General features: G+C 36.0%; 1 protein-coding gene across 3 annotated transcripts in view; it reads left to right on the top strand.

The window, feature by feature from the left end:
• alpha-Catr (alpha-catenin related) overlaps window positions 1-12,576 on the top strand; it is a 241,608-nt gene that overhangs the window by 90,599 nt on the left and 138,433 nt on the right. Inside the window, exon 1 of one of the 3 annotated variants that reach the window (XM_074171782.1) lies at window positions 11,553-12,425. The exons of the other annotated variants lie outside the window; for them this stretch is intronic. Coding sequence (XP_074027883.1) covers window positions 12,378-12,425 — 48 coding nt within the window. The 5' untranslated portion in view covers window positions 11,553-12,377. Of the gene's footprint in view, window positions 1-11,552; window positions 12,426-12,576 lie in introns of those variants that run through there. 3 annotated transcript variants of the gene reach the window in all.

Here is a 12,576-nt window from a genome sequence, read left to right as displayed (position 1 = left end):
AAAGTTTCATTTTATTTTCATAACCTGCGGTGTTCATGATGACAGTTTTTGGATTAAATTATTATTTATTTTAAGTTGAGATTTTTTTTATTATTATTCTTTATCTCATTCCTATGTTTGTTTATGGCATTAACAATTTGTTATCTTATTTCGTTTTTGGTGTTTTGTTCAATATTGATTAATACTGCTTCTATGCTGGCTATATTCAGTGGAAGGAATTTCACTTTCTGAAATTATTGCAGCAGAAATGTTTTCTTCTAGAGCGAGTGTATTTTCTATGTCTTTGGGAATATTGGTATTGGAGAGATTTGTAAGTCATAGTGATGTGTCAATCTGTTGATGTTGGGAACTTCTGTTTGTTTGAAGATTGTGAATTTTTTTTATGTTTTTTTGTTTGATGTTTAGAAAATGTTTTTCGTTTTTCTTGTGTTCTAGTTTGAAAACCCAACATTCCTGAATTTTAATACAACAAATGTAAATGTTGAACTCTTTTCACGAAAATAAATCCAATTTGCCCTGTACTGCAGTGAAAACCGAGTGAACTGGATATCCAATACCTTTTACATGTTGATTTTTCGTCAGAATGTTTCCAGCGCATTGCTGATTTCTTCGGAAACATACTTTGCCATAATATATTGCTTCCGTCGTCTCGAAATATTTTACGTGAGCAACACAGATAACGTGATTTAGTTACAGCCGATTTGGGGTGACATCCTATCGACGCAGTGGCCTGATTCTTCCCTTGTTACTTCAACATTGCAGACTAGAAATGAGAAATACGTAAAAATCTCACAATAAAGTGTTATTGAAAATATGTGAAACCATGCTGAAGAAATGAGTCTACATATTTTGATTCGGTTTCTCGAGGGAACTATCCAAATATACACTGTGTCCAAGATAAGAATGAACAGCATGGGGATATCGGAAACGGTAAGTGATACGGGGTCGATGAATTGGAGAAAAGTATCGCATGTATGTGCCTAATAATATGTCATTTAGAAAATTTTAATGTTCCTAGTAGTTTTGGAGATATTCGGGAAAAATCGAAATTTGAGAATTTCGTATTTTTATATGGGCTGAAGTATACTCTGTATATGCCTCCATGTTTCATTGTGAATAGAGCAACGTATAAGACAATATGATTTCATAACCATTCCTCGCGCAAAATGAAAAGTGATTACTTAAACTGCTTTTCTTCAATTTCAAATAGTACGCGCTGGAAAAAATGACACATAATGATCTGTTGTCATAATAATATTGTTATTTGAACATTTGTTATAACTTTCTGTTTATTTCCTATAATACATATAAGCTCTTTGTTATTACATTGGAATTATATATTATAAACTAAACTTTTGATATTGCGACTCATCTTTGTATTCAACAACGCAAATATTCCGGATAGTGGTAGGTTAAAATTTATTATAAATAAGACTAATCAATTTACTTCATGTATCAAAATAATACATTATTTGCAGCGCGTTTTATCTAGAATTGAAGAAAAGGAGGTTAAGTAATCACTTTTCATTTTGCGGCCAGAAATGGTTGTGAAATCATATTGAGTGATACGTTGCTGTATTCAAAATGAATACATTAGTTTCGGCCCATGTGAAAATACAAATTTTATGATGTTTTCGAAAAGACGAAACGTCGCAGAAAAATTTTGCTTACGTTATCGTCTAGTCCTTACAAAGTGCTATTTGTTTTACATGTCCTACGAAAATAAAGCTAGGAGAAGATAAAAAAACGGAATTCTTAAATTTCGGTTTTTAGCGGATATCTCCGAAACTACTCAGAATAATGAAACTTTCTTAATGGCATATTACTAGACACATAAATGCTCTACTTTTCTTTAATTCAATCGACCCCGCATCACTTACCGTTTCCGATCTCCCTATGCTGTTCATTCCTATCTTGGACACAGCTGATTTTAAAGTGTATTCTTCTTTTTCGCAATAGGTATTGTTGTCAAAAGTAACTACGCACAGCCATGTTTGACATATTTTGAATTGAAGTATCTGGTATCTGTAGAGTAGGGAGGGTGACTGTAGACTCACAGCACTTATGCCACATGTGACCCATTGTACATCTTCCCGAGGATGTACATCCTCCTAGGTCATCCTCCATCTTCTCCTTTCCAGGAACGTGAATAGGTCACTAAGAAACATCTCCTTTATATTGGCAGGTGTAGGCCAAGACTCGCCAAAAACACACTCTCTTTGGCAACCTTGAGGTGTCTCACGGTGGCCTCCGCGGAGGATTTGGAAGGTGCAGCGACATTACTGTCGTTGCGCGGCTTCTTCAACCTTCTTGGGGTTCCCTCCGTAGAGGTGCACAAGTGAGAGAGCTTTTGTTTTTGGAGGTGATCTGCTATGTCCAGCCTCATTCCAAGCGGTAGATTGGGGTGGACATTTCTGTTCATTCCCAGCCACCGCCTTAGAGTAAGGTGAGCACTTCTGTCCAGTCTCGGGATTGGTTTTTGGTTTTGTTGTTTCTGTTATTTAATTCATGTGTGTTCTGGCTCTGCTAGAGGTGACCAACTCACGGATTGAATTAAAGTAATCGATATTATTTAAAATGTGTAAAATAACGATGAGTAAGGTCTACGATATCTCCATCTCCCAAGGCGGTTAATGGCAAAGCCATTTTATGAAAGGATTTGTGCGAGTTTGAAACTTGAGCACATTTTTCTGGAAATCACTACGAATCCATTGAGCTTCTTCATATATTTTATTAGCATCAGCAAGAACTCACACGTTTTGAACTTGTGAACTGGCAGTATAATAACATCATATACAAAGTGAAACTGGAATTCCAATTAGCATCGCCTTTCCATCACGATAATCATTTTCACTATCTAAAAGTCAGATCCACTCGGTGGATTTTTTTCGCCTCGATCAAATGTTTAAAGCAGAATTAATGGATCGAAACTCGAAACTTCGTTATACGAAATTACCCGGCGGGGTGGCACGTTTGCTCATGGTGGCAGTTATCGTAAATAGAATATGAGTTCTCGGGCTGCTGCGGAAGCGTTAGAAAGCTTCGAGATGCTCGGTATGAATGGCTTTTGCCTGGACGTAATCTGATAATGGCAGGAACTGGAAATACTTTTTAAAATAACTAAAGTTTGCAAGGTGTCTGCACTTTGCATAAATGCTGGGGGAATATTGATTCGGAAAGTGAGAAGTAAGACGTACGTGTTTGCTATGTCCGGTCAAATTAGACCAAAAAATAAGAGTGAAGCTACCTAAATTCCCACCAAGCTAAAAAACAGTAGGATTGTTTAAAATATTAATAGAAATGAAATTTGAAAGTTCCCCATCTTTTCCCTGCATGGAAACTTTTTTATTCAAGGTCAAAGGCAATTTTCAGCAAAACGGTAAGTTTTATCATAAAAACATTTCAGACAAAAATTGTTGATCATAGAATTGTAGATCTACAGAAAATGTATTAATACTTTTTTCTATGAGCTACCGTTTTTGAGATATAACGATTCAAAAAGTTGTAAAAATTGTAATCGTCATAATATGCACACGTTTCCACGCCACCTATGAGTTAGTGTACGTACCGCGTATTTTTTACGTGGTTTCCCCAGTAGGCCTATTCCACGGGTCAGTTGTGATTCAGTTTAATTTGAAACTATTGCAAAATAATAGATATCAGCAGAGATTGAAAACATAAAAGGAATTTAAGTTAAAAGGAAATATTGAAATTTAATCGCCCGAGTCGTAACTTTCAAATTCTTCTTCTTGTTTTTCTACTTGTTCTTGTTCGTTTTGTTCTTCTTCTTGTTTTTGTTCTTCTCGTTCTTCTTCATTTTCATCCTGAGTACATGTAAACTGCGTTAATAGCGATGTATCGCATGTCGCCTCTTTGGAATCAAACGGATTCTCCACTGTTGGTGATTCAATATTAGAGCACGACCGGCCTTGACAATGTGTATATGCCAGAGAACAAAACAGTCTGGCTTTTTTTGCAACCACATTCAGCACTGCACCCCTTTTTGCAGTTGCAAAAAATTGTGTTCAGCAGTTTTTCCGGCGCAGGTGGAAGTGAAGTTTGCTTGGACTGGTTCTAATGAATTGTTGACCAACTTCCAACTCCAGTTTGTAGGGTCTAGCTGATAACCAAGCCACACTTGAACTTGGTAATATACCCGATAAAGATATTGATGAGCAGCAACTGCGGTTGGAGGAAAACAAGGTAATTGTACTTGTTTTTTACTTTTGGTATTTTTATTGAAACATGCATATCTATACTTATCTAAGCAGGTAGTTTTTTAGGAGCTCCGTACATAAAAAGAAGGAATCTAATGCCGTTAGTGATAATTTCTTGTCGAGTTGAATTACTATTTTTGAAAACTTTAACAAATTGAACAAAATTTTGTTTTTCAGACATTTTGAAAACTGTTATTTCACACCTCCTGTAAAATGTAGATGTCGTATCATAGCCAGCTATTGCGTGTAAAAATAGTACATAATTTTGACACTTAGCAAAAGCAGATACACTTTTCGGTGAATATATTTCCGATTGATGTTGAGCTTTTCCTGGTTTTAAGAAGAAAATAGTTTTTTCAATTCGAGTTCGAGCAGTGAGTAATACGAGTAAGTCTACATCTTCACCAACAACAATAGTTGTTTTTGTCAAATTGCATTGCTCTATTGCTGTTTCAATCATCAATACATCATCATCTTTATTAGATTGTTTTACCAGTATATTTTCAGCAGTAAATTTTTCTTTCAACATTGAAATGAACCGAGACTTGTGAGTATTTGTAAGAAATTTTGGTTGACTGGTTGTAACTGTCATATTTTCATCAAATAAAATATCAATTGATGTAGATGTTGCTAAAGTTCGATGACGTTGTTCTGCAGCTTCGGTATTTCTCGTGCAATCATTATAGCCATCAAATACGACCGTAACTCTGGAACCAAAATGTCGACGTACATACTGGCGTACTTATGCATATTATGACGATAACAACTTTTTGAATCGTTAAATCTCAAAAACATGGCTCGTAGGAAAAATGTTTTGAAAGTGTAGATCATTTCATGATTTACAATTTTTGTCTGAAGTATTTTCATGATAAAACTTACCTTTTTGCTGAAAATCGCGAAAAACTAATTGTTTTGACATTTGACCTTGAATAAAATTTTTTTCATAGAGGGGAAAAATGGGAAACTTTCGAATTTTATTCTTAATCATAATTTAGAAAATCATACTGATTTTCAGCTTGGTGTGAATTTAGGTATTTTTACTCTTATTTTTTTATCTAATTTGACCGGACTATAATTTATTTGAACGTTGAACAGATATTTCTTTTTGTTATGAAATTGGCGGATACCAGATTAGAATGCACCACAATAACTCATTCATTTACCAATAGCTAACAAAAAAAAAACGTTTTTCACGTATAACTACTTCTTTCACGTCCCCGAAGAATGACTGCAGACTTATCGGCTCATTACGTTATTCCTAACATGACACCCATTTCAATTTTGTACATGCCTTGTGTTGGCTATTTGTCAAATTCTTCTAGACATATTTTGGGTTGTCTATAAAATAATTGCCTCCTGTGATTCACATCCGCATTAAACATGACGAGTCATCTCTGTCTCTTTGTTGCATTGTTTACAGCTGAGGTTTCCGATAATAACCTGAGAGTAACCAGTATTAATAATGATAATAAGTTGCCGTTCATCAGCCTAGCGACTGATAATTTTCGACACTGAATGAGGTGATCACAACACAGTTACTTTACTCTTGCGACAACATAAGGATAATAAGGCAAGGATCAGATGCATGTCATCTTTAACGACATTGAAGATTTTGGTTCATCAAAGCACCTGACCTTCGCTTTCCTCTTGTCGAAGTCAGAAATAGAAGGGTTCATCATGGCCTCAAATCAAAATCAAATAATTTTTTTTAATGACAAAATATGTATAGAAAGTGGTCATCATACATGAAAGGACAAAACAAAATATATACACAAGAATTGACAAAAAAAATACACACTAGCAAATCCCATTGTTATATTTGAAAACTCGTCACGACTATGAAAACATCTTTCTAACAGAAACGATTTAAAACTTTTTTCAACAACGAAAGGCTGCATATTGACTTTAATTTCTTTGGTAGACAATTGTAAATTCTAGGTCCTATATGGTTTGGTGCAGATTGAGTTATCTTATACTTAGCTGCTCGAACGTGTATCATTTGCTATTGAGAATGAAGCCATTCCTGTTAGTGAAAACATGAACTGATCACTCATAAGTATATAATCCAACCAGAGTTAAAATTTTGTGTGTAATGAAAAAAATGTTCCTGCATTAATACTGCCGAGGAACTTTAAACAATTAGCGACCGAAAAATAAATTAACATCTTCACAGGGAGATATACAGTGCTAGTCAAAAGTCCCCTCCCCCCCTCGTATCTTTGGAACGGGTATACTTATAATAATGAAATTTGGAGGGTGGAAATAAACGGATGTAGGCTTCTTAACTGGTCATAACAGGTGATGCAATAGTCATAAATGACGTCACAAGGCCACTGTGACCAAAAATTTTAAATGGGACCATATGGCAAGTGACAGCTCGTTTGAAAGGTATTGAAAATACCTATTCAGTCATACCAATTTTGTTTGGGTTTCGGCTGATTTTGATTGATAAATTGAAGAAATACGAAAATTATTGTTTCGCATTTAATTAATAAAGATTTTAAAGTACGCCTCTGGTTCATTGTCAAAAAGGTTGACGTGTTTGAATTATCTACTTGTCAAAAGTGTTTATACCTTGAAAATTTACCTAAGCTATTGTTTAACGAGACGTTTAAGTGTTTACATAGGCAAAATGGTACGTACTGTAGCCGACAAAGTAGCAGCTATCTTAATAATTGGTGAATGTAGAAACAATTTCCATGCAGCGGAACGACTGTTTAATGAGAGGTACCCCGATCGCCCTATATTGAGGGTTTATTTGAGGGAGCTTCTTCGGAAGTTTGAAGCATCAGGTAGTGTTCAAGATGCCAAACGATCTGGTCGACCAACAATTAGTGATGACAAAAAAATTGACATACTTGGAGAAATGGTAGTGAACCCTACTTCTTCCACAGCCCAAGTTGCGTCTATCTATGAAGTCAGTCAAAGGACAGTACATAGGGTGTTGGCTAAAAACAAATTTCATCCATACAAATTAAAAATGGTGCACCAACTTTCAGATGATGACCCCGACCGAAGACTAGAATTCTGTGAAACTATGTCCGATAAAATGAACCAACAACCAGGCTACATACAGACAATTTGTTTTAGTGACGAAAGTACTTTCTTTCTCAATGGAAATGTTAACACTCAAAATGTGAGGTATTGGAGTGACACAAATCCTCACATCTTTCGTGAAAAACATACTCAATTTCCAGAAAAAGTAAATAATTGGGCAGGTATTTTGGGAAACCACATAGTTGGGCTTCTTTTTCTCAATGCTAACTTAACCGGTGAATTGTATCTGGAGATGTTACAAACTGATATTGAGGCGTTAATTCTTGAAATTCTAGAAGATAATCCAGATGAATTCGACAACTTGGAAATAACGTTTCAACAAGATGGTGCTCCTGCACACTATTACGGTGCAGTAAGACGTTACCTAGATGAAGAATATCGTGGTAGATGGATTGGACGACGAGGTTCGATCGAATGGCCAGCTCGGTCACCGGACCTTACACCATTAGATTTTTTTCTGTGGGGGTACTTGAAATCTAAGGTTTACGCTACAGCACCTGACAGTATTGCCATTCTGAAACAACGAATTGTTGAAGAATGTAGGGCAATTTCCGCTGACACACTGGGACGAGTACGACAAGAGTTTAGCAATAGGATGCATTACTGCCAGGAAGTAGATGGAGCACATTTTGAACACTTATTATAAGAACTGGTTCTTAAATCTTTATTAATTAAATGCGAAACTATAATTTTCGTATTTCTTCAATTTATCAATCAAAATCAGCCGAAACCCAAACAAAATTGGTATGACTGAATAGGTATTTTCAATACCTTTCAAACGACCTGTCACTTGCCATAGGGTCCCATTTAAAATTTTTGGTCACAGTGGCCTTGTGACGTCATTTATGACTATTGCGTCACCTGTTATGACCAGTTAAGAAGCCTACATCCGTTTATTTCCACCCTCCAAATTTCATTATTATAAGTATACCCGTTCAAAAGATACGAGGGGGGGAGGGGACTTTTGACTAGCACTGTATAAACATTAATTATAATATATTTCATCTCATTTGAAATGTAAGAAATAGAACAACATTCCAAATGTTGTTCTATGCAGTACATTCTAAGATCAATAAATTTGACATTTATAGGTAGTCCACCACTTTTTTGTAGTTCTGCAGTAAAAATTGCTCAAGGTGAAACCTGAGAAAACTATATTGTCTAAAACACCTATCTTAGTTATACATAAAAACTGTAGACTACTATATTGATCTAGTTCTGTCTGCAAAGTGTTAATTTTATCAAAATTCATGGTATTTATATTCAGTAGTAGTAAATTGGGATTCATCAACGGTCTACGGCTGTTTTCTGTAAAAAATTACTTACAAAAGCACCACTTGGCCATAATTCAGGATTCATGGCGGTCTTGATTTTTTTTTGTATATAGTCACTTTGAAAAATGGGTATATAGTTGGTTGTATTGATTTTAGAGACTCACAAGTGACCTCGGAAAAAGTTATTTTCAGTTGGGCGGACATATCTTGAAGTGTGGTTCCTGAATCCACTCTGCACTGTTTTCTCCAATAACAATGTTTTTTCGCGTTCTAGATTTTTTGGACGAGATGTTTTGTCATTTCCTGTGTTCCCTCAAATCATCTGTGCTAGCTTCTGAATGATTGGCTGTGTCATTTGTATTTATAAAATAGCGGTTCCCACCTCCTTTCTACTTATGTGAGAACTTCCTTGGCCGGGTTTTTTCGAATTTTGTGCGTTATCGGACACAATATCTTTCTTGGTACTAGTACAAGATTTTTGTTTAGTTTCCTTTATTTGGTAATTAGAAACTTGGTATTTTGAAGAGGAGCTTGTAACTGCGCAATCTTCATTATTGTTGTGGCTATTTGAGAATTTACCATCTAATAAGTCGATCATTTGTTGCTGATTATGCACTCACGTATGAGCAGTCAACTTGCGCTGATCTCCGCCGTGATGTCATCGCGGCATCCGCCCTACACTAACCACAAACTTGCAGTCGTACCCAACCGCGTACACCGTCGTGTACTTTTTCTCATATTGGTCTCACGGCCTTCAATTTTTGATTTCAAAATTCTTACTGATTCATCAAAAAAACTAATGGACATTTTGAAGTAATGAAAAAAAATGTTTTCGTCTTGTCGGAGTTTACCGGTTGTTGCTTGTATGTTATTTCACTGTAATTTCAGTTCGTGTTGTAGCTCAACCAGAAGTGGATGTACCCAAAACCATCGTACCTTCCTACGTCTTCTCCTTCTCCTCAAAATAAGAAGTAGTAATGCTTCTTCTTCGAAATCCATGTTGAAACTGGCACTAAACTCTGACAGCACAAAATATAGATGTCAGTTGCCTCAACTGCAAGTGCAGTTAATATGACTGCAAGTCGACCAATTTGTGGTTGCCTCAACTGCAAATATGTGGTCCGTGTACGGCCGGGCTTACAGTGGCCAAGAATTCAGAGTTATTCTTGCTGGTTACGAAACTGGCACTCAAATTATTGTCACTTGGAATTTGTCGATTACTTATGATACGTATCAAATTGACTTTTTTCAAACGCTGCAATTTTTGCTCAACTTCATGGTTGGTTGCCATGTTGCCTGCCTGGATGATGTCTTTAAATCCTTAGTCTATTGGTCTGCCACGGCAGACCACGCCTGAGACCCTAATGCACTTACTGTCAACATGTCTAGTATATGCGGTGTCAGCCTATATTCATTGAAATAACGTGGCCGTAAGAGTGCTTCATAACCACGTACAGCACTTTTACGGTATTGACGAGACCCCGGTATTGTCCTTCGCCCCTGGAGATATTGAATCCGTTGAGGGGAATGAGGAGTCTCAAATTTATTGAAATTAGTTTTCTACTCTCAGGATCATACAAGGTAATAAGCTTGATGCAGCTCTACTCGATCATCATTTCTTCCGAGAAGATGAGTAAAAACGGATCAAATATCGAGATTTTCTCTTCTAACTCCGCAGACTATCCAGACCACTCTGTTGAGATGGTTGTCGTGATTATTGGAGTCCTATTTGCTATTTGCTCTTGAATCGCAATATCATGCCGGCTTGCCAAACTTAGACAAAAATCTTGCCAGGACAAACGCAGGCCTGTTTTGACTCATTGCGACTGTTCAAGGCACATGATTCTCAGACTCAATGATCACTTTGCGCACGGTGTGAAGAGTGGTCATTGGTTGATAATGCTGGTGCGCCTTCCCGAATGTATTGGGCTTCGGAGACAGAGCTCAACCAGCTCACCCTTCGATAAAAAAAAATAATAAAAATCTCAATAATAATAATGGATTTTGTTAACAAGTAAAAAATTATAAATAAAAACAAAATAATATAGAGACCGATTAAATGGCAGAATTAAATTTTTAACCATGCCAAGTGACGAATGACATCAGGTAGATCTTGCTCTCCCATTATTGTGAGCGGTTCCTTCAGAGGTTTTCTCGTGTGTATTTTTCCAGTACTCTTTATGTTTGAACTGATAATCCGTGTCTAACACACTTGTCAGCTATTTCTTTGCTTATAATTCTTGATTATATCTAGTTGCCGAACATTGAGGGACGCATTGATAGTAAATTTTTCAACTTTTGAATATCTTCGAAAGTAAACTCGTAGTGTCAAGTTTCGACTGAAGGTAGAAATATTACATGTATTACATTTTTCGTGATTTTTTCGCAAGTATGGATGGGCTTCAATTGAGTCGATGTTAATAGCACTTTATCATGATGATTTCAACCGTTTTTAATTTTTTTATTGATTCTCTTATCGATGAACCTGTTTCAGTATATTCGATTTGACTGTCAAAATTTTTGTTTCCTACATTTTTCGAGTTCACCTTTGCACTGATTTTGTTTTAGTTTCATTCAATTCAATTATCTATAAATTTTGAAGTTTGCGAGAATTTTGCGTATTCTTGATTGTTTTTGGTGAAGGTGTCGGTTTGACAAGCAGCATCAATCGTTTTCAGAGACATGAGGTATTATCAAAAAAACACTTCAATTTACCTTCATTGCAAAAATCAAAATGAAATATTTTCAACCTGATAAATTGATTTATATCAACCTACTAAATTATTATATTACTTTTGAAATCTAAGAGTAGATACAGTTTGAAAAATGTACATCGACCTTGCATGATTTTAGCATCGCAGGTAATAAGCTTGCCAAAAAAATACTGGACATCAGAACATACAATTCATTCATCTGTTGAAAAGTCACCAGACTAGAACGTCGAACGAGCGGCAAGAGAATCATAATGAATTTCATTTCGAAAATCGAGTGTGGGATTCTGCAGGATAAAACGATCTGGCAGGCGGGATAACATCTGAATGTCGAGCTTGCGCGAATTCTTTGGCGCGAATACCGTTGATCAATAGCACGCCGATGGCCTGGTCTCGAGTGCCACTGCAGTGATCAGTCTTCCCGGAGAAACCGCGTAGGACGGTATCCTCCACGTTGTTCTTCCACTAAAAATCATTCTCCCTTTCAATAATATACTCACCAATCAAAATTCTGTAAATCATTCAGACGAATTAGAAACGGGGTAAAATCAAAGAATCTGCAGGGAATCTACTACCGCTGGAAAACGTGCTGTACACCTGTTACCTTCACGGATAAAAACGAAACGTTAATCTTCTTCACGAACACTTTTCTCACGATTTTCCGAATCGCTAAGGTAACTCTGACAACTGACTGAATCGAAATATTACCATTGAAGACTCAACACCAAGAATAGTGCCCTCGATGGCTGTTCAACTTTCAAAACTAGTGAGCTTAAATATTGAACTTAAAACAATAAATTGATAAATACGTACCTTAACTGTTGTGATATTATTTTAAAGAGTAGCAGTAAATTATTCACCCCGAGAACCCTTAGATAACGTAGACATATCAAGTTTAGACGTAGGATTAGAGTAGATGAAACCTTTAAGGAGCTCATGTACGTTGTAATACAAAGAATGATAATAATAGGTTTAGTAAGAATGTGTTCCCGGATTATATTCAAGTTTGTGCGTACTTGACAATTGAATAAATGTTATCGAGTGGTCGGTGTTTATACAGAGAGACTTTGTGAAAGAAGACCGTTGGAATCAGGAAAAGGACATCAAGCAGAACAAAAATGAGTCTCTCCAGATCATGCTTGTCTAATCGAAATATGAATGGAAAGGTAATTATGATGATATATAATGATAATAATATAATGACCAATTTCATTCGTCTTGGATGAATTGAACACAAAATGGATAATGCTATCAAAATGTTTCTTTGTTCATATCTATCTATTTTGGTATTTCCAGTTTCATTGTTTGCATATTCTT

Source organism: Leptinotarsa decemlineata, unplaced genomic scaffold, assembly GCF_025532065.1.
Source record: "Leptinotarsa decemlineata unplaced genomic scaffold, Ldec_3_MD MMD2_tig00000035_RagTag_RagTag, whole genome shotgun sequence".
NCBI lineage: Eukaryota > Metazoa > Arthropoda > Insecta > Coleoptera > Chrysomelidae > Leptinotarsa > Leptinotarsa decemlineata.
The sequence above is the reverse complement of the archived record's forward strand: the minus strand, read 5'-3'. Positions and strand labels throughout refer to the sequence as shown.